Raw genomic sequence first — 25,248 nt, 5'->3', positions numbered from 1 at the left:
ACACAATCTGTAGCTTCTTGTGGTGTGGGGGAAGGAGGGTATCTCTGTGTTCCAGTTTTGTGAGGAATTGGGAAAGAAGGGCTGGCTGCAGTATGTGACGCGACTCATTTGCTCAAGTTATCTGAGGCGACCAGGTCTTCTGCAACTTTGCCTCGGCACAATTTTTCCACCTTATCAAGACTTTATTGAACCACTTGTGTGAGAAGCCCTGACAATATTGCACCAGCACTGACTAGTTATAACACAGTTATGGACTATCCACACAGCACAATGTGCACACTCTTAGCTTGTAATTCCTGTCTAATTTAGCACAATGGTGGCTGTTGCAAAGACGAAAGACAATATACCTTGAGCATTCTTTGCAATCCCCCCTTTTTTTTTTGCCTAAGCTGCAAAGTAATCCTCTAGCACGCGATCTGTCGATCTTCTCAATCACTGTTTTGTTATTATGGATTAAAATAATATATTGGCCTTGTTTTCAGGAAAAAGGAAGGCATAAAAATTAAAATAAGTTCCCTGTACCCACACTGCACCCACTTTCCCACACCACAAATATCTTTCCACGGAGGAACATCTGATGTGCCACCATGGAACACTGGTTCGAAATGTCCCCCTACATGAATCTGCATGCCTGCCATGGAAATTCTGTGTGTTGCATATGATTCTGGGGTGTCTTCCAAGGGGGTGCTCTTTGTCAGCACAGGGTGTCAGCAAAATCTACTGAGCCTCACTGCAGCCCTGCACAAGCCAAGTGCACAAACCAGACAACATTCTCTATTACTAGTGTGCAAGCTGTTTGTTAATGGCTGGCAAACCCAAGCAAGTAGCAAAAGCTGGCTTTAGGCCCAAGATAAGAGCTTCTCTCACAACTTTAAATCCTTGTGGAAGCCACCAAGGAGCTGCTGCAGAACCCGTCTGTGGGAAAAAGATTCTGGGGATGGAGGAATATTTCATGTGGAGCCATGCCTCTTGGGTTTTGCTACTGCTCAGTATGAAATTTTACCCCCAAATCATCTTTGTGGTAGTACATTGCACGACGCACTGACAGACAACCTGTTTCTCAGGGAAGTTTATTTTGTTTTGTTCATTGAGTATATTTATATCCTGCCTTTCTTTCATCGTGGAACCTAAGGCAGAATAAATTTCCTTTTATTAATCATGCATAAGTTGCTAATGAATTCCAGGATTCTATAGAACAAAGACTGAAAGTCATTCTTTGAGTCTAACTTCCTCTAAAACAGGAAAACAGTCAATGACATGATTGAAGCACCCCAGACAGATCTTTGCATGGCTGCAACTATAAAACCATTATGCTACAACTTCTCTGGGTTGCTTGTTGCCTGATGACTGGCTCTTCAGATTAGGAAATTCTAATGTTAAGCTAAAATCTACATCCTTGCAATGTAACACTCACTGCTTCACAACCGAGACTTCTCTGCTCCAGTGTTTCACACTGACTGCTGAGCCATGCTACGTCAAATGTAGGTGCTTCTAAGTCCTACTTGGCAAATCTACAGCTAATACTTACAGCAAGTAATCTTTTCAGAAACCAGAGGGATAAGTCTGGACTAGATATTAAGGAATCTCGGCATAGTGTGGTCATGCATTGCAGTGGAACGAAACAGAGAATCAGACTGCAGCATAAAGCTATTTTAGCACAGACTAATCACATTTTGCAGTTTAGCACACAATGAAAGTTTTACACACAATTGTCATTCATGTCACAGTTGCCAGAGAATCTCACAAATCTCCTGCACTGCAAATGCTCACGCACTCAAAAATGTGATGCTCACTGGTTATTAGTACAAGAGCAATGATCCTACTGAGACAGCAGTGAAAATACTATGTTTCTCAGTGGCAAAAGAAAGTACTCCATGACAAAGTACTGTAAGTGTTCATCTGAACAGGTAAATACATACTCAACAGATTAATCTTATTTAATAGCTATACAGTGGTACCTTGGGTTAAGTACTTAATAAGTTCCGGAGCTCCGTTCTTAACCTGAAACTATTCTTAACCTGAAGCACCACTTTAGCTAATGGGGCCTCCTGCTGCTCGGAGCATGATTTCTGTTCTCATCCTGAAGCAAAGTTCTTAACCCGAGGTACTATTTCTGGGTTAGCAGAGTCTGTAACCTGAAGCGTATGTAACCCGAGGTACCACTGTATTTCCACCACCTGAATTTAAGTGGCTCTGATGTTTCATACATACAGAGTCAATTCAGTCTTCAAAACAAACCATGGTTAAGAATTATGAGGCTCATTCACAATGAGCACATGCAGGCTCCTTAGATGATGTCTGGGAGTGGGAGAAAACCTGGACACCTTCCCCCATTGCCCCAAGTGGAATTAAGAGAAAAGAGAGAGAGACTCTTCAGCTGCAGTGCTGTATCTTGTGCCCCAGATCTGGCAAGACAAAGACAACCATAAAGCTAGAAGGCTCTTCTCTAAACCTTTAGTAGGGTCCTTCCCAAGCCAACTCACCTCCACCAGACAGTTAACCACAAGATCTAGGTCGCATTGTGCACCACTAGTTGAGGGCAAAGCAAACCAGGTGCCTCCATCAAGAGTGGATGGTTCCAGTTTACTGAAAGAAGCAAAACCAAACAAGCAACACACACCCGAAACAGAAGGGCAAAGAAGATCCACACAGCCCACACCCAGGGTCACAAGATAGTGGGAGCCATGGAAGCAATGCTTTAAGAGCCTCGTGCATGCCCATGTTGTGATATTACAATCCACATCAGCAACTGAAGTCCTTGGTTCAAATGTGCCCTTTCCGATGCATTCACAAAGACTTAGGCATGCCCCTCTCTTTCCATTCCCCTCTACAAAATTGGAATAATAAAACCTACCTTACAGGACCTGCTGTAAGGATTTTAAAAAGAAGGTGACTTTAACATCTAAAAAGCACTTTCAACCCAAAAGTGCTTTTAATACAATTAAAACTAGAAAAAAACTATACACATGCGAAATATTGTTTTTATCAAAACACTTCCAGAATCTTCCTTAACTCTTACCCTAACATGTAAGGAACAAAAATCGCTTTCTGGGCCCAATTCAAAGTGCTGGTTTTGACCTATAAAGCCTTAAACGGCTCAGGACAGCAATACCTCAAGGACTGCCTCTTCCCATATGAAGCTACCCGGACCCTGCCACCATCATCTTGAGGCCCTCCTTCGTGTGCCTCCTCCTCGAGAGGTCCAGAGGGTGGCAACACGAGAATGGGCCTTCTCTGCAGTGGCTCCCCGTCTGTGGAATGCTCTCCCCAGGGAAGTTCGCCTGGTGCCTTCATTATACACCTTTAGGCACCATGCAAAAACATTCCCTTTTAATTAGGTCTTTGGTTGATCCAATTGACATTCAATACCCTTTTAGAATGTGGCTGTTTTTGGGGTTTTTTACTGGGCTATTGTTTTTAATTTGATTTTATATATTTTGATTTCGTTTGTGAATCGCCCTGAAATCTCCGGGTATAGGGTGGTGTATAAATCCAATAAATAATAATAACTATCTCAAAACCCACAGTTCAGCAGCTTCCACAGATTCCCACAGCATGCTGAAGGAAGCCATTACTTTGTAGATCTGGATTATGGGTGCTACACCACATCAAAGCAGAACATGGAATATGAACCAAGAGGCAAGCCAAACCAGACTGATTAAGCCAGGATAGCCTCACACGCATATTCCCACTGTGGCAGCAGCTAAACCAGAAAACCAGTTTGGTATCAGAGCGGAGGGTTGAGTTATAATAAGATTTGTAGGATTTCTCCAGCCATGTCTTGTAACATTTGGAAGCATTAACACCTGGAAGGTTTAATAAGCAGAGCTTTAAGTCCTACTGCTCATGACCACCTAATGCACGTTTTTCAGATGATCTCTGCAGGACTCTAGTCACCAACCATTATCAACACAGCCACTGCACTTAGGTCAAAGCCTCAAAGCTAACTTCCCCCAAAGGAGCTTGCAAGCAAGTCCAAGACCACTTTTGGGGTTCCCATTACACCACTTTGGGAGTGTCGCAATTTGGTCCCGAGTGTGCCAGTAGCTCCCTCCTACTTTAGGGGAAATTGAAAGGCCTACTTTACAGAGGTATAAAACTATACAATGGTACCTCCGGCTGCGAACAGGATCCATTCGGGAGGTCAGGCCACATCCCGAGGAATCTGCAACCGGAGGTGCCGCTTCTGTGCATGCACGTAGTATGTAGAGTGCTTCTGCGCATGTGGTGAAACCCGGAAAAATACTTCCGGGTTTGCTGTGTACGTATCCCGAAGGATACGTAACTGGAGGTGAACGCAACTAGAGGTACCACTGTATGTGACTGATAATAGTGACAATGAGGAAACAGTTTTGGCTGGGTCATCTAAAAACAGACACACTTTAAATGACCGAAGGTCCGTCCACAAACCAGTGACACCTATTGCAGAGATGAAAGAACCCAAAAAAACTCAACTTTTCAGGTAAGAAGCCTCTAGAAAGATGAGCCAAGTGCTGCAGCTATTGCTTCAAAGGCATTTATTCCTCCCTCTGTCAACCACCTACTTGTGTAACAGGGATGTTGTACCGCCCCCCGCCCCCTAAGTTCTAAGCTGCTTTGTTACCAGTCCAAGCAGGGGAGAAAGAACAAATCATTTAATTAGATATAAAAGAGTACTATAAGTGTTCATCTGAACAGGAAAATACATGCTCAACAGATTAATCTAATTCAATAGCTACATTTCCACCACCTGAATTTTAAGTGGCTCTCATCTTTCATACATACAGGGTCAATTCAGTCTTCAAAACTAACCGTGGTTAAGAGGCTCATTCACAATGAGCACATGCAAGCTCCTTAGATGATATTTAGGGGTTATTTAGATAGAGAAGAGCTGTTTCAAGTCATCGAGTGCAAAAACAGCTTTTCCCTATACATAACAAACCTTTTTCCTCAAGTGTTTGACCGTTTGACCGTATGTACAGTGGTACCTCGGGTTAAATACTTAATTCGTTCTGGAGGTCTGTTCTTAACCTGAAACTGTTCTTAACCTGAAGCACCACTTTAGCTAATGGGCCTCCTGCTGCCGCTGCGCTGCACAATTTCTGTTCTCATCCTGAAGCAAAGTTCTTAAACTGAGGTAATATTTCTGTGTTAGCGGAGTCTGTAACCTGAAGCGTATGTAACCCAAGGTACCACTGTACTCTTATAACACTCTAACTGATTATTTTTTCGGCCAGAAATTGTATAAGTGTATGTGGAAGCTACTAACTTTTGAAGACATAATCATCATCAGTCTCCTGAAACAGATAACTGCATTTAAAATGCTTTCCATCCCAGTTTTAGATCAAGCAGTGACCTAGGAAATTTTCTGCCTTTCCCAAAAGCCAACAAGTCAAGTTTGTACTTTGGAGTCTACTCTACAGGCACCTCACAGCAGAATCCTATCCACGTCTATTCAGAAGAAAGCCCCACTGAGTCCAATGGGGCTTACTTAATGGCAAGAGCATTACTACTCATGCTAGTAATTCTCAAACCATGTACTGTGGCACAATAATTTACTGGGAGAGAAGTGTTAGTGGGTCATCAAAAAAATAAAACTACATAATCAGATGTTCCTGTGAACCCATAGCACCTGTACACAGGGGAGGCTGCTCAGTGCCGCCTGCCTTTCCTTTTTTCACCAGGAGTTACACTCAGAACAGTTCTTCCCGCAAGAACACAGGGGATGGGCTTCCTTGATGCAGGCCATCCTTATTCTTTCTTACACCACCAAAACAAACATTTATTGTCACAAGTACAAAAGTGTGCATCTTATTTGAATTCAGAAATGGGTGTGTGTACATTTTCCAAATACTGTTTTAGTCAGTCCTGCTCTTGTTGAGTCACATTATGCTAAGGTCTGGCAAGCCTTTTGTGTGCAGATGTTCTTGTTCTGAGACTGCTAGTGCAGCTAATGACTACTTGGCCTCTTTGAGCCCAAGTTCTATAGTTCTCTATGTAGGTACAACGATCAAAAATAAGCTTAGCAGCAAGGGTGAAGACTTTGAGGAGGAATGACCATATTCAAAGAAATGCTTGTCCATAACATGTCCCTGTTTTCATTCTTGTTTAACAAAAAAGGCACTGGATTGATATATTTGAGGAGCAAATCCTGTAAGGTTGGCCTGAAAGCAACTGAGAAACCATTTAGTGTATCACCCTGCCATAAAAGCAGCAGGGGGATTTCAAATAAGGGGGATTTATGACAGCAACAAAAAAAGAAGATATAAGCAGCTGGTCCTAATTAAGTTTCCCATTGGTACTTCATATATTCCCTAATAATGCTACATGTGAATTGGTTAGATTACACTACTTAAAAAGGCACATTCATAAGCAGAAATGATTTTTTTAAAAAAATAAGAATGCAGCAGAGGCTTCTCCTTTGGGTTGCAGCTGCCATTTTCGCTTTCACTCCCTGACCCACTGCCAACCAGGTCCCTGGTGGTGCCCCCCAGCTTAGCCCGCCAAGACCTGGGGCAAGTGTATCCGGCTGCCCCCAACAAAGGTTCTTTTAACAGCTTTGTGAGAGGCAGAAATTCAGAAGTTGCATCTCCAGCCAAGGTATGTGTGGAAATGCAACTCTTGTATTTCTGCCCCTCACCCAGCAGTTTAAAAGGCACAGGAACTCGTAGTGTGCAATAACAGCTTATTTTTTTGGGTGGTGGGGGAGAAGAGAAATCAACCTTATGCTTAGAGCTACAGATTAACATGCATTTGCTATACAATAAAAGCATGCAATAAAAACCGTCCCAGTCTCTCCTTCGCCCAGGCTACACTTTCCCTCAAGCTCCTGCTTTTCAGCCCACTTCCTTCACACCCACCCTATAACCCCCAAATATCTAGGTCCCGGACCCCTCCCTATGGCGGGTCTCCTTATCACGAAACAGGCCCGGCAAACGCTTCGCCTTCGCGGTCACGCCGCTGGTCTGCAACGGGCGAGGAACCAGCGGCTCCCCCTTTCGGACTGGCAGAGCAACCAACCACTCGGGACGCAACCGCCCAGTCGCCTCAGCCAATCAAGCGCCGCACCAAGGGAAAGTGGGCAGGGCCGACTTTATTTCCCGCCTCTTCTCCCCACCTCCCACCGGACCGCCTCCCCCCCCCTCCGCCGGTTGTGTATCAGGGCGGCTCCCCTCACACCAGAGAGTGGAGGCCCGACCCGGACCGGCTCAGAGCCGCTCACCCTCGGTTGCAGTTGTGCTCGTCCTCATTCTCGCAGTCGCTGCAGTGCTGCTGGTCGTTCTCCTCCTCCCCTGACGGCCGCCTCACTGCTGTATCACTGTCGTCCGCCATCTTGGCGAAGGGCAGCCGCGCCGGCTGCCGCGCCTGCGCAAAAGAAACCGAAGACGGGCCGCGATTGGGCGGCCGGCCGCAAGGAACTTTGGGACTTGTAGTCATCTCTTGGCGGTTCAGGGCGGGAACCGGAAGCGCAGCGCACGTGAACCGCGCTGACGCGGCGGCGGGGGCGGGGAGCAAACCTTGGTTGCCTGTGCCTTGGTTGTTAATGCTGTACTAGGAGTTGGGAGGTTTCAAGTCTGATGAACGGCGATATGGAAATTTAATTAATAATAACCAGTGCTTTTTCCTGGGGGGACGCATACCCCTAAACATTTTGTGAATTTTTATACTTTTGTCCATTTACTATATTTATTTTTCCTGATTTGAACTATAAAATGGTGATTTTCTTGGGTAAAAAAAAAAGCACTGATAATAATAGACCCTTCAGGCAGGAAAATCCAAAATGTGACAATAATAATAATAATAATAATAACAACAACAACAATATAATTTATTATTTGTACCCCGCCCATCTGGCTGTGTTTCCCCAGCCACTCTGGGCAGCTTCCACAAAGACCAAAAATACACTAAGATGTGACACATTAATAATAATAAACCCTTAAGTGGGAGAATACAAATGTAACTGTAGGGTGGTGCCTTTATCAACCCCCTTGCAATGCCGGAATCTCATTTAAGTTGGTTCTGGAGCAGCAGCAAACAAGCTTGCTCCATCTTTCATGTGACAACTCTTCAAATATTTGAAGATGGCTAGCATATCTCCTTTAAGTCTTCTCCAGGCTAAACATATTCGACTCCCTCAACCGTTTCTCATAAGGCTTGGATTCCCAATCCTTATAGATTCACAGATTCCAAGAATTGTAGAGTTGGAAGGGACCATGAGGATCACCTAGTCCAGTCCCTTACAATGCAGGAATATTTTTGCCCAACATGGGGCTTGAACCCACAACCCGAGATTAAGAGTCTTGTGCTGTACCAACTGAGCTATCATATGGGTCACCCTCCTCTGCACAAGTTCCAAATATAGTGTTAATTAAACTTTTTTGGGTTCAGTGTCTCCTAGACTTTTTGGATAACCACCAAATATGAGGGGATGTTACTGAAGCCATTTTTTTGCTTTCAGATTTAGCAAATGGTATCAAATAAAACATCAGTTATGAATATGTGATTCCATTTCTGCCTTGGCTGGCAGCAGTGCTCCAGAGCCTCACAGAGCCTCCAATCACCTAAAATCCTCTTTTAACAGGAGCTGCAAAGGATTCAGTATTGGGTTTTATTTATTTCTATTGCGGTACATGTTTATACCTCCCTCCCTCAGGGAGCAACAACCAGAATATATGCCCCAGGGAAAGCACAACAATTTCTGCGAAGTTTGGCTGAGTGAAGGTCATCCTGTTGAGTAGATATTTAAACCCAATTTCCCCAGCCAAAGTCCATCAACATTCAAGACACCACTACACTAACTAATCTACTTGGGGCAGCGAGGGAACTAGGTGTTTTTGTGTTTGTTTTCAAGTAAGTTGTCCCAAAGCAAGAAGGGATAATGTCCCCCACAAGTTTATAGTGTTTTGTTTTGTTTTGAAGTTAGACACTAGGTGAAAATACAGATTTTTGCATTTCAGGACCTATCAGAAACCACACAGCTCTGCCTTAAATTCTCTCTGGACCCATCAACAATTTTAAATTCAAGAACTGGCAACATTCCTAAATTTACCAGGGGAGGGAGGGTAGTGTGCATTCAAAGGATCTACTCTGCCACAGAACTGTCACCCAGCTGCCTCTGTCAGCTGGGATTTTGTCCCAAAGACTTTCAAGCAACCAGTCGATACTACTAGTTTATTTATTTAATAAGATTTATATACCGCTTGATTGTAGGGGAAAGCCTCAGAGCGGTTTACAAAAAAATAATAATTATCGCTTTAAAAATTTGCACCATAATTTAAAACACACAGAGAGTTAGAACCCCAATAGAATAGGGTGTTTTTTTTTTTTGTAGTCTTTGTTTGAAATGCATTCCTGTTTCTTGGTTGTAAGCATGATTTCTTTGTGTGTGTGGAAAAGTGGCATATAAATAAAATGTATGAATGAATGAGTGAATGAACAGACTCAAACAAGTTAAAATTCATACAGGCTTTCTAAACCTCAAGGTAGTAGGCTTGTTTAAATAAGAATGCCTTTACAATATACTCGAATCAAGATGCAAAATTGATTATAAATAACAACTTAACAAATTCCTTTAAAATTGAAAAAGGAACAAGACAGGGGTGCCCTCTATCCCCTCTTTTATTCATCATGGCACTAGAGATAATTTTAAATAAAATGAGAGCAGCATCTGAGATCCGAGGGATCAAAATAGGGATAAAGGAATTCAAATTAAAAGCATACGCGGATGACCTAATGTTATCTATGGAAAATCCGCAAAAAAGTGTTGGCAGGGCCTTGGAAATGCTAGAAGATTTCGGTAAACTATCAGGGTTCAAATTAAATAAATTAAAGACAAAAATGCTGATTAAAAATTTGGGGAAAAAAGAAAGTGAAAAATTGGAGGAACAACACGGAATTAAGGTGGTAAAAAAAATAAAATATTTGGGTATTTGGTTAACCACAAAAAATATAAATTTAATTCAAGATAATTACCTTACAACGTGGAAGGAGATCAAGAAAGAAATAGATATGTGGAATAGAGTGAAACTTTCGTGGAGGGGAAGAATGGCGGCGATAAAAATGAATATACTACCGAGAATGCTTTTTTTATTTCAGAACATCCCAGTGATTAGAGGATCTAAAATGTTCACAGATTGGCAAAGAACCCTGTCGAAATTCATATGGCAGGGCAAAAGGCCAAGAATTAGATTCAAAATCCTTACAGACCGAAAAGAAAGAGGGGGCTTCTCAGTACCTAACCTGAAGTTATATTTTGAGGCTGCCAGCCTCTGCTGGATTAAAGACTGGATTAATCTAGAAAATGCCGACCTGTTGGACCTAGAGGGGTTCGACAACAGGTTCGGCTGGCATGCCTATTTATGGCAGAATAAAGAGAAGATACATAAAGGATTCTCAAATCATATTTTCAGAGGACCCCTACTCGAAGTGTGGGAAAGAAATAAAAAACTCCTGGAATGGAAGACACCCTGGTGGTTATCACCAATGGATATTTTAATAATTAAAAAGGCAAACATGGAGGGAGAAAGGCTGACTTATGAGGACCTATTGACAGGATCAGAAAATGGTTGGAGGATGAGACCTTACGAGGAGTTGAAAGACAAATTAACGGGCTGGTTACAATTCCATCAAATAAATGCAGTATGGAGTGATGATAAAAAAGTAGGTATGAATGAAAAGAAATCTAAGTTTCAGATAGAGATAATTGAAGGCAAATCCAAATTACTATCCAAAATGTATAACATATTATTAGAGTGGGATACCAAAGATGAGGAAATAAAGGGGGTAATGACGAGATGGGCAATGGATCTGGGGTATAATATAGAGTATGACAAATGGCAGAAATTATGGACTAGTGGAATGAAATTTACCGCTTGTGTAACACTCAGGGAAAATTTAGAAAAGATGATGTACAGGTGGTACATTACCCCAGCAAAGTTGGGGAAAATGTACAAAACTGGGAATAAGAACTGCTGGAAGTGCAAGGTTAAAGAAGGTAATTTTTTCCACATGTGGTGGACTTGCGAAGAAATGAAGAAATATTGGGAATATATTTATAATGAGTTAAAAAAAATATTTAAATATACATTCCCTAAAAGACCGGAAGCATTTCTACTAGGGATAGTTGGGGATGAAGTTAAAAACGAAGACAAGACATTATTTCAGTACGCCACAGCTGCCGCCAGATTATTAATTGCCCAAAATTGGAAAAATCAAGATATCCCATCAATTAGAGAGTGGCAAACAAAATTATTTGAATTTGTTGAACTTGCAGAAATGACTCAAAAAATCAGAAACCAAAAAAATACAAAGTTTACTAATGACTGGAAAAAATTTATGACATACATTGAAGGGAATTACAGAAGCCTAAAAACTATAACAGATCTGATATAAACCTTACGACGTGTAAACTATTAACAATTACTAGCTGCGAGGAAAATAAATTATGTACATTAAGAAGCCTGAAAGCGGGAGGGATGGAGGTCAATAGAGCGTAGAAGAATGATTTAAGTTCTTGAAACACAAAGAGATAATTGTGAGGATAAAGAATTGTAACGGAAATAGATAATACTTATGTTACGTTTAGACATTTGTTTTGTATTTTTCTTTCGTTTTGTAATTGTGAAGTTATTTCTTTCTCTTTTTGATTACCTATATGAAACTCAATAAAAAGAAGTTTAAATAAGAATGCCTTTAGCAGGTGTCGAAAAAAAAATACAGTGAAGGAGCTTCAGTCTTTCTCGCTGGCGAAGAGGAGCAGCTTTAAAGCTAGCTTTGACCGCCTGGAAACTTTTCGAATTCCTTGCTCATTCCTTGTGCTCCTCGGCTCCCTCGCCCTCAAATCGCGACACTGGCTTCGCGCTTGGGGAAGCAGAGCCCAGCCTCGGTGGCAGCGATTGGTTGGGTTTCCCAGCGTGACTTCCCTCTGCCAATAGGAAGTCGGAAAAGTTGGAGGCGGGTGAAGCCGACGAGAGGGTGGGAAAAGGTCTCAGTAAGCATTTGGTGGCGGAACCGAGTGTGGGTGAGTGTGGGGTGTTTTTGCGAGGATCGGGACCCTTCCTTCGCTGAACCCGGGGCCTGGGAGGGTAGGCATAGCCCATGGGAGAACAAGCTTGTTCGGGTTTATTTCCTGCGCGGCGTACCGAGGGTTTCTGAGAACGTGCAGAGTTCCCGCGCCGCGTTCGCTGTTGAGCCACCGCAGTCAAGTCACCTCGCCTCTGAGATTAAGTGGAAGGGATTCCAGGGTAGCCAGACAGCTCTATCCTTAAGTGCTTCTTCTATCTCTCTTTTTTTTAATAGAAATTTTGGAGGTGTAGGTGGCAGTGTGCTGCACATCTGTGGCAGAAGAAAGCGGTGAATTATATTTGTTTTCTCCCGGTTTTTCTGGAGGGATCTCCGTTTTGCAAAACTCCAACCCTGCCTTTCCAAAGTTAAACGACGTATTGCCAGTTTTTGCTCTCTCTCTCTCTTTCTTTTAAGAGCCACAGATTTCAAATGCAAAGTCTGCACTGATTAGTAATGATAAGCCGGGATAAATATGAGATACTGGAGGTGGGACACAGTAACGTATTGCAGGGAGCCTGAGCCATGCTCTTGTTAGGACCTAAGGTAAGGTTACCAGACGTTCCTTCTTTTCGGGGACAGTCCCCGGATTTACAAATCGGTCCCCTGACAAAATCCTATCATTCCTACTGAAGTTGAAAAGTGTCCCCAATTTCATTGTAAAAAAATATGGTAACCTTAAAAGGGTTCCCCTAAATCCCTGTTTAAAAACACACAGACCTCTCAGGGTCTCTGGATTTGCCCTGAAATGGTATATTTTGAAACTTCAAATTGTATATCTTCTTTCAGCCCATGGCAGTTTCAAATTTGAAGACACTATAGATTTCATTATGTTTATTATTGACATACATCATCACACTCCCAAAATAAGATTTCCTGCTGCTGCCGCCACCACCACAAAATTCACAATCCTACCCTAATGGAAGAGTATTGGTATTTTGCCACCTTTATAGAAGTAGCCGTTGATGAAATGGCAAAAGATTAATGCATTGCAGGGGGTTGAACTAGAAGACCCTCACGGTCCCTTTCAACTCTACGATACTATGCTAATCCTTAGGTAATATTTCTGCTTGTTACAGAGGTGTTGTTTTTTACATTATGTGGAAGAAACCAGATAATTTGAACCTGGTGATTTAACTCCATGCCCATTGACCAATCCCCCTAATCTTTCATATTTGCCTTGAGAGAGCTTGGGTTTTGACCTTTGAAACTCTAAATGGCTCCGGGTTAAGTTATTAAATAAAGGACTGCCTGTGTCCATATGAAGCATCTCCTGGATTAAGACCGGCACTGGAGGCCCTACTCAGTGGCTCACCCTTAAAAAATATCAAGGGACCCCTGACCATTAGGTCCAGTCGCAAACGACTCTGGGTTGCGGTGCTCATCTCGTTTACTGGCCGAGGGAGCCGGCGTACAGCTTCTGGGTCATGTGGCCAGCATGACTAAGTCGCTTCTGGCGAACCAAAGCAGCGCACGGAAACACTGTTTACCTTCCCGCTGGAGCGGTCCCTATTTATCTACTTGCACTTTGATGTGCTTTCGAACTGCTAGGTTGGCAGGAGCAGGGACTGAGCAATGGGAGCTCACCCCATCGTGCAGATTCGAACCGCCAACCTTCCGATCGGCAAGCCCTAGGCTCTGTGGTTTAACCCACAGCGCCACCCATGCCCCTATTAAGAGCCATTTAATTGGACAGCCATGAGGAGAAGGGATGGTCCTTTCCTTATGGAACTCACTCCCAAGGGATCTGTCATTGGCTGTCTCAGTATTGAAAGGCTTTGAACTTCTACCTGTTTCAAATGACATTTAAAACGTGTGCTTTATTGGTCATGCATGCTGCTGTTTTAATACTACAGATATACTGGTTGAATTGCATTTAAATGTATTGTTGGTTTTTTGTGTTTTTATTTTTCTTGTAACGATAGGGAGCAACTCAAAAATATAGTGATTATTTTCTCCCCTTTGTGATTTTTTAAACATCTAAATTCCAGATAAGATGGATAAAAATCAATGATTTTTTTAAAAGAAAATTTAAAAATCGGGTTTTAAAAAAAATTAAATCAGATTTTTTAATTTAAATCAGATTTTTAAAATAAAATGCTTTTGGAAGAAAAATCTTTCTAAAGATAGTTTTCTGTTTAAGTTACATTGTAGACCAAAGGCTTTTAATCAGGAAATAAGGATTTGTTTTAAGTTTTTCATGTGTATAAAACTCAGTCTAAGTTTTTGTTTTTAAAAAAAGTTTAACCACATCAGTTAACAAACATGGATACATATGCTATAATGTTATTGTTTTAGTTAAAGAGATTGCTTAAATTGTTATTAAGGAAATGATTATTTTTCTCCTTCCAGTAAAGTACAGCAGAAAAGTTGTCCAAATATAAACAGTTAACTTACTAAACCTCACAATAATTTCATAATTATCTGTCTATGTATTTCTAATAGTATAACCAAATCAGTAATTTTTGATATAACTGTAAAAACTACAGTACTCTGAAAATGTATTATTCCAAAAATGAAACCTCCATCTGGTTGTAAATATTAAGATTATACCAGCAAGAATGAGTCTTTCTATTAAAAAATGATTTAAATCAAGTCTTACTGATTTGATTTAAACCAAATCCACCCTGATAGGATGTTAGGTGGCGAGGTGGGTTGAGGGAAAGATTTAAGCTCTTCAGAACCAAGTTTACAAATGACCACAAGCTGAGTTTTACATTTATTTTGTCGCTTAGTGTTATTTTTTCTTTTCCATCCAGGGCAAGATGTTTCTGGTAGGACTGACAGGTGGCATTGCGTCAGGAAAAAGTACGGTGGTTGCTATGCTGCGGGAACTGGGCTGCGCTGTCATTGATGCTGATGTTATAGCCCGACAAGGTGAGCTAGCCTGTGCTGCTTAGTATGAGGGTGAACATTGTATGAGGGTGAACATTAGTATTGGGTTCTCGGCCTGGATCCATTTGTGGGATAAAAATGAGACTAAATAGATTCCAGGCCAATGCCGCTTGCCATACAGTCTTCCAGTTGTCTTGGGGCCTACCCACATACTGGTTTTCTTCCTCAAAGAGAAGCTGCTGAGGAAGAATAGAGGGTTAATTTGGATTAGGCCTGCAGCACTGGGGAAAAGGTAAAGGTAAAGGGGCCCCTGACCATTAGGTCCAGTCATGGCCGACTCTGGGGTTGCGGTGCTCATCTCGCTTTACTGGCCGAGGGAGCCGGCCTACAGCTTCCGGGTCATGTGGCCAGCATGACTAAGCCGCTTCTGGCAAACCAGAGCAGCGCACGGAAATGCCGTTTACCTTCCTGCTGGAGCGGTACCTATTTATCTACTTGCACTTCGATGTGCTTTCGAACTGCTAGGTTGGCAGGAGCAGGGACCATCCGCGGGAGCTAAACCCATCGCGGGGATTCGAACCTCCGACCTTCTGATCGGCAAGTCCTAGGCTCTGTGGTTTAACCCACGGCGCCACCTGCGTCCCCAGCGGCACTGGGGAACTGGGCTTAATTATTTGCATAAGCCAGGGGTCAGCAAACTTTTTCAGCAGGGGGCCGGTCCACTGTCCCTCAGACCTTATGGTGGGGGCTGGACTTTATTTTGAAGGGAAAAAATGAATTCCTATGCCCCACAAATAACCCAGAGATGCATTTTAAATAAAAGGACACCTTCTACTCATGTAAAAACACGCTGATTCCTGGACCATCCGCGGGCCGGATTTAGAAGGCGAGTGGGCCGGATCTGGCCCCCGGGCCTTAGATTGCCTACCCATGGCTTAAGCCAGGCTTCCTCAGCCTCGGCCCTCTAGATGTTTTGAGACTACAATTCCCATCATCCCTGACCACTGGTCCTGCTAGCTAGGGATCATGGGAGTGGTAGGCCAAAAACATCTGGAGGGCCAAGGTTGAGGAAGTCTGGCTTAAGCGCTGCAGCCCTGATCCCAGCACACACACACACACACCCCGAGAGGCACTGTTGACCTAGAAAAACTATCTCTGCAGAAACTCTGTACCTGTAGGTGCGATGAAAACTCGGCCCCCACCCTCTCCATCAATTGCCTTTTGAAAAGCAAAATAAAACTACCGTATTTTTCGCTCTATAAGACGCACCAGACCACAAGACGCAGCTAGTTTTTGGAGGAGGAAAAGAAGAAGAAAAATATTCTGAATCTCAGAAGCCAGAACAGCAAGAGGGATCGCTGCGCAGTGAAAGCAGCAATCCCTCTTGCTGTTCTGGCTTCTGTGATAGCTGTGCAGCCTGCATTCGCTCCATAAGACGCACACACATTTCCCCTTACTTTTTAGGAGGGAAAAAGTGAGTCTTAAAGAGCAAAAAATACGGTACGTTGGGAGTTTTAAATCATGGAATTGTAATGTAATATGCTTGTGAGCTTCTAAACTTATTTGACTCACTGCTGCTGGAAAGACAGAATGCTGACCTACTGGTCTGTTCCGATAGAGCAGATCTTGTGCGCTTGTTTGTTAGCCTGCGGATTGCTGCTGGAGACAGGAGCTCTAAATGCAGCAAGCTTGGGAGAGCTCATATGGCTTTCTGCTTGCAAGGAAGAGAAGCTGTGTTCATCTCTCTGTCGACAGCACTTGGAACCTGTTTTTTTGCCAGTTGGAGGACCTCTGCAAATAGTTTGGGCCAGTTGAAGCTAGGGCTGCTGTGGATTCTGATGCCAGCTGACCTGCAATTGCTGGACTAATGTGCAGCTCAGAATGTGGTTATCTGTCAGATTTCACACATCTCCAAATTTCTCGGCTCAAGTAAAGAAAAGGCACAGTATGCGTTATAAATGCACATGTTGTTGTTGTTTGGTCGTTTAGTCGTGTCCGACTCTTCGTGACCCCATGGACCAGAGCACGCCAGGCACTCCTGTCTTCCACTGCCTCCCGCAGCTTGGTCAAACTCATGCTGGTAGCTTCGACAACACTGTCCAACCATCTCGTCCTCTGTCGTCCCCTTCTCCTTGTGCCCTCAATCTTTCCCAACATCAGGGTCTTTTCCAGGGAGTCTTCTCTTCTCATGAGGTGGCCAAAGTATTGGAGCCTCAGCTTCAGATAAATGCACATATTAGGATAGAAACTCATACGTCGAGATGCAGTGCATATTTAAACATGCATTTTGTGGCAAAAAGCATATTTTAAATACAAATGTTCCTGCGGGTTTTCAAAAAACAAAAATTGCAAATTAATGGGGAAGTGGAACAGATTACTACTGGGAAAACCATGGCTTCGTATAGTTAAAGCCATGGTTTTCCCAGTAGTGATGTATGGAAGTGAGAGCTGGACCATAAAGAAGGCTGATCGCCGAAGAATTGATGCTTTTGAATTATGGTGCTGGAGGAGACTCTTGAGAGTCCCGTGGACTGCAAGAAGAACAAACCTATCCATTCTTAAGGAAATCAGCCCTGAGTGCTCACTGGAAGGGCAGATCCTGAAGCTGAGGCTCCAATACTTTGGCCACCTCATGAGAAGAGAAGACTCCCTGGAAAAGACCCTGATGTTGGGAAAGATGGAGGGCACAAGGAGAAGGGGACGACAGAGGACGAGATGGTTGGATAGTGTTCTCGAAGCTACCAGCATGAATCTGACCAAACTGCGGGAGGCAGTGGATGACAGGAGTGCCTGGCGTGCTCTGGTCCATGGGGTCACGAAGAGTCGGACATGACTAAACAACTAAACAATAACAACGGGACAGATTGGATTTCATGAATGAGCGTATGTAGGAATTGACGCAAACTGTCTTATCAGAAGCAGCGCTTCTCAACTTTCAATTTGTCTCTGCTGTCCCCCTTGCCTCTGATCGAGTTTCCCAGTGCTACCCCTGACAAAAAATTGAAAGCAACTCTGGTGGAGTCTTAATGTTAACCCCTCTTTCCTCAGTGGTCCAGCCAAGCTTCCTGGCATACCAGCGCATTGTGCATTCCTTTGGCCCCGAAATTCTCCTGGAGAGCGGCGAGATCAACCGCAAAGCTCTGGGAAGCATAGTTTTCTCTCAGCCCGAAAAACGTCGGCTGCTGAATTCCATCACTCACCCTGAGATACAGAAGGAGATGGTAAAACAGATCTTGAAATACTTTATGCTGGGTAAGCTACTGGTGAGGTTGATTTTTATTTTTATTTCACTTTGCAGAATCCTCGGGGCATCGATACACGCTGACAAAAGCTGCACCATCTCCCTTTGCCCTGCATTTTATTTTATTTTTCTTTGCCGGCCAAGAGGGGACGGACTGTAAAAAGGCCTCTGAGCTGCTTCCTTTGTGCCGTGTTTGCACTCATCCATTCACTGCTTACATCCTGAGAATTCTTCCTTCTTTATCCTTGCCCTTTGCATTTTTGCTCCCTTAACGTTGCCTTTAAAGAGCACACACAAAAGAGTCTTTGGGAAGTATTGTGCATAATGTCACACCTTCAGAAATGCTCGCACTTCCCGGGTGCTCTTATAAAAGCTCTTTTTGAACTCGATAAGGTAAAAGAATGGTTTGACAGCTGGGATTTCGGCAGCGCCTCTCTATTCCCTTTCATTCCTCTGATAACTGTAACAAATACAGCTGACAAATCTGTCTAATCAAGGGCCTGATAATATCGCTGGCTGCTTTGGAGGTCTCGGGGTAGCAGAGAAGGGTCTCCTCACAAGGAGGAACTCATTGAAAGTAGACGGGGGGGGGGGAGGGAGAGCCAGAGCTCTCTGTTTTCCAGTTTCTAAGGCCAATATAACCCCCTTAGATGAGATGGGAAAGCATTTAGGGAACTGGGAAAATAGCCTCACTGGTGATCTTCAAAGCTTTGTTCTTCAGAAGACCTAGACTTTTCTGCAAATTAAGGTAATTGGAGTAGTTCAACTCCCGTCATTCAAATTAGTGGCAATATTATAAAAGCAGCTCCTTCTCTGAACTGCACACTATAATGCTGGAACTTCCCTGTGCTTCCAAAGGAGTTTGCCACATGAAGCCAGAGGAGGGGAATATTCCCTGCTCAGAAAAACGACATCCCGGTGCCTTGTTCGGTATATGGATCCTGGCCCAATTTTGTTGTTGCTAAATAATTTTTGTTAATCTTCAATTACAAAAATTCAATATGCGCCATAGTATATTAACATGAAATAAAGGTAAAGGGACCCCTGACCATTAGGTCCAGTCGTGGCCGACTCTGGGGTTGCAGTGCTCATCTCGCTTTATTGGCCGCGGGAGCCGGCGTACAGCTTCCGGGTCATGTGGCCAGCATGACTAAGCCGCTTCTGGTGAACCAGAGCAGCGCACGGAGACGCCGTTGACCTTCCCGCCAGACCTATTTATCTACTTGCACTTTGACGTGCTTTCAAACTGCTAGGTTGGCAGGAGCAGGGACCAAGGAATGGGAGCTCACCCCATCGTGGGGATTCGAACCGCCAACCTTCTGATCGGCAAGTCCTAGGCTCTGTGGTTTAACCCACAGCGCCCCGCGCGTCCCTCTCAAATAAAGGTACCTTTTACCTTAACACCAAATAGCGATACCAATTCAAATACAAATCAATTACATAGCCAATTATAAATGTTGTGGGGTTTCCCAGTTGCTGTACTTCAGGGTCTGATTCCCTTTAATTCTGCCTCCAGACTCTTGCTCAAATGAAATACAATCCATTCTTGATAAAATCCCTTATACCACAGCTACAAAAGTTAACTTCAGTTCGCATTAACACATATAATAATTTGTAAATTCGCAGGTGAAGTTCTCCTTTCTTCTCCTGTGTGAGGTTTTAATTTCCGTCAGTTGTTCCGTTAATTCTTTATCCAATATTATGTCCATATGAGGCCTTCTGGCTTCGTTGACTCAGAGTTATTCTGAAGAAACCTCGCTCTTTGTTCTGATTGCAACTGTAAAATTCCACTTTCAATTTCAGGCAGGGAGCCCCCCAAATTTTACTCCAGAATCTGACAAGGGGATGAAACACACACACTCTTGAATTTGCAGTGCTTTACACAAAACTCCTTGTGCAGTTTTTTGTGTGTGTGTTTGTGTGTGGAATGAATGCTTGCAGTTTCTACAACGTTTGCGATACAAAATTCACCTCCCTCCTCCCTTCCGCAGGCCATCGGTATGTGATCCTCGATATCCCGCTCCTTTTTGAAACCAACACGCTGATCAAGTTCATGAAACACACCGTTCTCGTGTACTGGTAAGGATATTACAGGGAACGATGTCGTTATGTCACAGTACGAAAGCGCCAACCGGTCTGACGGATTAAAGGACAGAGGATGCCCATTGGAATGCACTGGCTCCTGAACTGAGTCAGGAATCCTAGAATTTAGACTAGAGTCATCTTGTCTAACCCCCTGCAGTGCAAGAATCTCAACTAGATCATACATGACAGATGGCCGTCCAAGCTCTGCTTACATGGGATTTCCACGTGACCGTTCAGATGAACCAAATCCATTATAACTGGTTGCTCGTACAGTCGTACTTTGGAAGTCGGAACTGAAACCATTCTGGAAGTCCGTTCGACTTTCAAAACGTTCGGAAACCAAAGCACAGCTTCTCATTGGCTGCAGGAAGCTCCTGCAGCCAATCAGAAGCCCTGTCGGACGTTTGGCTTTCAAAAACAGTTCGCAAACCGGAACAGTCACTTCCGGGTTTGCGGCATCCGGGAGCTAAAACGTTTGAGAACTAAGCTGTTTGAAAACCAAGGTACGACTACTGTACAGTGTTAGAAACTCAGATATATAAGCTAGGCGCCAAATGGCTCTTTAAATCCAGGGTTACAGTCGCCAGAATGAAATGCGTACTTTGCCATTTTGGGGGCAGACTCAAAATCTGTGCAGATAAAACATAACAAATAGAATTCTTCAAGTGTGTGGAAACAGGCAAGATCCAAGGTTCTCCAGGCATACACCTCCATATGGCGGGAGACATCAGGAACCATCCTGGTGCCCAGGCATCTTTACCTGGTCGCAGGTGGCCGATAGCCAGGTGCAAAATGCACTTGACAGATTCCAAACTCTGTTTCTGCAGCATTTTCAAGGGCAGTACTGTAACGGCCACACTGAATATTGTTGCGCTTCCGAATGGACTGACCCTTGGAATGGGTTGGAGCTCCTGCAAACCTGTGAACAGAGTTGTATAAAAAGTTTATTTTGTAGGGGCCACATTCCTGTCTGGATAATCTTTCAGAGGCCACAAGCCTCTGATGGGTGAGGATAGAGCCAAAAGTGACCAGAGCAACAAATGCAACTCTTACCTTTGTGTAACAGGCTAGTGTCTGCGCGCGCACACACATACACAAACACACACACACACACACACACGTCAAGCAACGGGCGTGTCAGGGAACTGACATCGGAGCCAGAGGTGGAGGCAAGGCTCCCAAGCGATGCTGGAGAAGGGCCCAGCAGGGAGAGAGGGAGCTCATCGGCTGGGGAAGGAAATCAGCGTAACACCAGGGATAAAGGGGGGCAGATGGGGGAATCAGCGAGGGGGCTCCAGGACTCCTCGCCGGAGACCAGCGGGAGAGCACGGGTCCTCCGCTACCCACACCCACCCTGCGCAGAAGACTTCCGCGCAGGGAAAGTAGGCGTAGACTTGGCGTCAAAGAACTTCTTTGCTGGAAGAAGTTCAAGAAACGCCCACTGACGGATTCTGCTAGCGACTGAAACAGCCACGAAGTGAAGGGCTGGCCAGCCAGAAAAAGGTTTAACCAGGCAATCTAGCCAGGAGTGGCAGCAACTTACGCACGAGCAACCCCATATAACCATTACAGGGCGTTATCAGAGTTTAAGGATCTGGTCCTGCCATACAGGAACAATCATGAACCATGCAAAAGAGAACCAGTGATGGGGATGGCCTGGGAAGAGGGGTGTGTGGCTGGGAAGAGACCCAGATTCCAGAGGGAGAGGCCCCTGAGGGCTGCTTTTTGCCCCCAAGCCTGAGGTGTCCCATCCTCGAGTTAGATGGAGAAGGTAAGCGTATCTCTTCAGGGAATTAATTAGCTGTTCCTGTTAAACCACAGAGGGTCAGAAGGTCGGCGGTTCGAATCCCCGCGACAGGGTGAGCTCCCGTTGCTCGGTCCCTGCTCCTGCCAACCTAGCAGTTCAAAAGCACGTCAAAGTGCAAGTAGATAAATAGGTACCGCTCCAGCAGGAAGGTAAACGGCATTTCCGTGCGCTACTCTGGTTTGCCAGAAGCGGCTTAGTCATGCTGGCCACATGACCCGGAAGCTGTACGCCGGCTCCCTCGGCCAATAAAATGAGATGAGCGCCGCAACCCCAGAGTCGGCCATGACTGGACCTAATGGTCAGGGGTCCCTTTAACTACCTATCCTTTGACAGGTTTGTGTGTGTGTGTGTGTGTGTGTTTACTTTTTCCTCAGCAGATTTGCTGGTTGAGCTCCTTGTCCTTCACCCCTCAGAAGTCAGCCTTGACAACTGAGCCCACTCTGCCTGGCCATGACCCTTCCCACAGATCTCTTCATAGGCCACGTTCACACCCTAAAGCACTATGACACCGCTTGAAACAGCTGTGGCTTCCCCCAAAGAATTCTGGGAGCTGTAGTTTGTTAAAGGGTGCAGAGAGTTGTTAGGCGTGGCCCTTGTTTCTCTCACAGAGCTACACTGCTGACTGTTTTAATGGTCAACCCCTCTTCACAGGGAACTCTTGAGAATTGTAGCTCTGTGAGGCATCCAGGTTTTAAAAATATATATATATATATATTTATTAAAACTATATATTGCCACTCATCAACAGATCTCAGGGCAGTTCACAGAATAAACTACAAGATAAAACGCAAGTAAATAATTAAACCAAAGCAGCAAAACAATAGCAGACACATTTAAAAGGCTGTAGAATATTAATTGGCCAAAGGCCTGGTTGAAGAGGAACGTTTTCTTCTGGCGCCTAAAGCTATATAATGAAGGCGCCAGTCGAAGTATTCCACAAATGGGGAGCCACTGCAGGAAAGGCCCATTCTCATGTTGCCACCCTCTGGACCTCTCAGCAAAGTACAGCTCCCAGATTTTTTATTTTTGAGGGGGTGGAAGCCATGACTGTTTAAAATGGTATCGTAAGACATACGTACATACATACATACATACATATATATGATAAAGGACCCCTGGACTGTTAACAATTGCTAGCTGGACCAGTCTGTTTCCAGCATATCATTTTTTCCTGGTAGATGACCGTTGGAAACCAAGAGGAGGGCATAAAGGTAGCAAGGTGTGTGTGTGTGTGTGTGTGTGTGTGTGTGTGTGTGTATACACACACACACACATATACACATATATATATGTATATGTGTGTGTGTGTATATATGTGTGTGTGTGTGTGTGTGTGTAAAGGACCCCTGGATGGTTAAGTCCAGTCAAAGGTGACTCTGGGGTTGCAGCGCTCATCTCACTTTCAGGCCGATGGAGCCGGTGTTTGTCCACAGACAGCTTTCCGGATTATGTGGCCAGCATGAAGAAACCCAGTACCTTTCCGTACTTTTTGCAGCCTGAACGACTCAAAAGACCTCAAATCCAGGCAGCAAGTCTGTTGTCTTTCCGAACGCCTCTGGAAGTGAGAAGAGGCATCATTCATTCCAAAGCAACTCTTGGCTATCTTTGTACGTGGCTCCCTTGCAAAAGATTTTAGTTGCACCTGAGGGGTTGTGGGTGTTGTTAACTAAAGATGGTAGGAATTTTGGTCTGCTGGGCCGAGGGGCTGTGGGTGGGAACGAAACTTGCTGGCTACTGCTGAAGGAGGGGAGCTCACCCTGTCGCGGGGATTCGAACCGCCGACCTTCCGATCGGCAAGCCCAAGAGGCTCACTGGTTTAGACCACCCGCATCCCATACATATGGTGTGTATGTGGCCATGGCCTTTCCCTGCTTTTCCATGTCTTAGCCGTGCTGGAGTGTGTAAGAGCAGCCGGAATTGACTAGATAGATGGGAGGGGGGTGTACACACACACACACACACACACACACACACACACACACACACAACTTTCTGACTTTCTCCCTGAGCTCAGTTCCTCTTCCCTTCCTTTTCCAAGTGACCCACAGAGCCAGTTGTCCCGCCTGATGCGCCGGAACGGGTTGACCCAGGCGGAGGCCGAAGCGCGCATTGCCGCCCAGCTGCCCCTGGACCAAAAGGTCAAGCTGGCCGGCCACGTCATCGACAACTCGAGAGACGTCGAGACCACGAGGAAGCAGGTCTTGAAGCTGCACTCCTCGTTGGAGGACTCCATGGACTTCCTCCTGGTGCGGCTCCTGGCCCTCACAGCAGCAGCTGGGGTTAGCGGCTTGCTGTATTTCCTACTGCGGCAGCTCATGTCTTAACTTGCCCTTGGTGGTGGTGACGGGGGAGGAAAGGGGGACCGAACCCTTCCGTGTTGGGAAGGGCAATATAAACCCAGAACCTTTCCGTACTTTTTGCACCCTGAACGACTCAAAAGACCTCAAATCCAGGCAGCAAGTCTGTTGTCTTTCCGAACGCCTCTGGAAGTGAAAAGAGGCATCATTCATTCCAAAGCGGCTCTCGGCTATCTTTGTACGTGGCTCCCTTGCAAAAGATTTTAGTCACACCTGAGGGGTTGTGGGTGTTGTTAACTAAAGCTGGTAGGAATTTTGGTCTGCTGGGCCGAGGGGCTGTGGGTGGGGATGAAACTTGCTGGCTACTACTGAAGTGTAAAAACGCATCCTATTAAATTTGACAGGATAAGCCCACAACAAAGTTACTTTTTTTAAAAAAAAAAAAGGGTACTGTGCACCTCTTGTCCCTCCTCTCCCTCCCTCCGATATGCTATTGACTGCATCCTTGAGAGCTTCCTTTTCAATATGTCTCCAGGAATGTGGTCAGTATTGAATATTGCTTGTGGGGCACTCAGCCAAAATGCTCTCTGTGGGGAAGCGACAAGGAAAAGTCGCTTCTCGGAGGTGTGAAAATACCCTGAGAAGTTGGAGAGGCTGTTCCTTTTTTCCCCCCCCTCTGGAGGCTGTTTGGTTACTGCATTTCATTTAACATCAATTTATATGTATGACTCATACAGCTCAAGCGTTATGTACTACAGTCTTACAATATAGTATTTGTAATTATGAACTGGAGCTTGTAGGTTTTTTTTCGCCCCTCAGCGCCTGGCTTATATTCAAACAGATCATGATGATGATTGTTATTTATGAATCTTGTTATTTATGAATCGTGTCATGTTGAAGCACCTGGAAGCAGTCTGCAATGCAATTAAAACCTATATAAAACA

At 44.5% G+C, this 25,248-nt stretch overlaps 2 protein-coding genes across 6 annotated transcripts in view; one reads left to right on the top strand and one right to left on the bottom strand.

The window, feature by feature from the left end:
* The window catches only part of NMT1 (N-myristoyltransferase 1), a 27,066-nt gene extending 19,706 nt beyond the window's left edge, over nt 1-7,360 (bottom strand). For both annotated transcript variants that reach the window (XR_014541023.1, XM_083583187.1), the window contains exon 1: nt 7,202-7,360. Coding sequence is in view for 1 of the 2 variants with exons in the window: in XM_083583187.1 (XP_083439313.1) it covers nt 7,202-7,311 (110 nt within the window). In the remaining variant the exon portion in view is untranslated. The remainder of the gene's footprint in view (nt 1-7,201) is intronic.
* Nucleotides 1-25,248, top strand: part of DCAKD (dephospho-CoA kinase domain containing) — a 25,778-nt gene extending 530 nt beyond the window's left edge. The window contains exons 1-5 of one of the 4 annotated variants that reach the window (XM_083583585.1): nt 8,812-8,829; nt 14,799-14,916; nt 17,923-18,126; nt 20,107-20,194; nt 24,046-25,248. In XM_083583585.1, the coding sequence (XP_083439711.1) occupies nt 14,805-14,916; nt 17,923-18,126; nt 20,107-20,194; nt 24,046-24,331 (690 nt within the window). In that variant the 5' untranslated portion in view covers nt 8,812-8,829; nt 14,799-14,804 and the 3' untranslated portion in view covers nt 24,332-25,248. Of the gene's footprint in view, nt 1-8,811; nt 8,830-11,889; nt 12,003-14,798; nt 14,917-17,922; nt 18,127-20,106; nt 20,195-24,045 lie in introns of those variants that run through there. The other 3 variants (XM_083583583.1, XM_083583584.1, XM_083583586.1) reach the window with 3 other exon arrangements.

Source organism: Podarcis filfolensis, assembly GCF_964270895.1.
Source record: "Podarcis filfolensis genome assembly, chromosome: 13".
NCBI classification, from domain to species: domain Eukaryota; kingdom Metazoa; phylum Chordata; class Lepidosauria; order Squamata; family Lacertidae; genus Podarcis; species Podarcis filfolensis.
The sequence above is the reverse complement of the archived record's forward strand: the minus strand, read 5'-3'. Positions and strand labels throughout refer to the sequence as shown.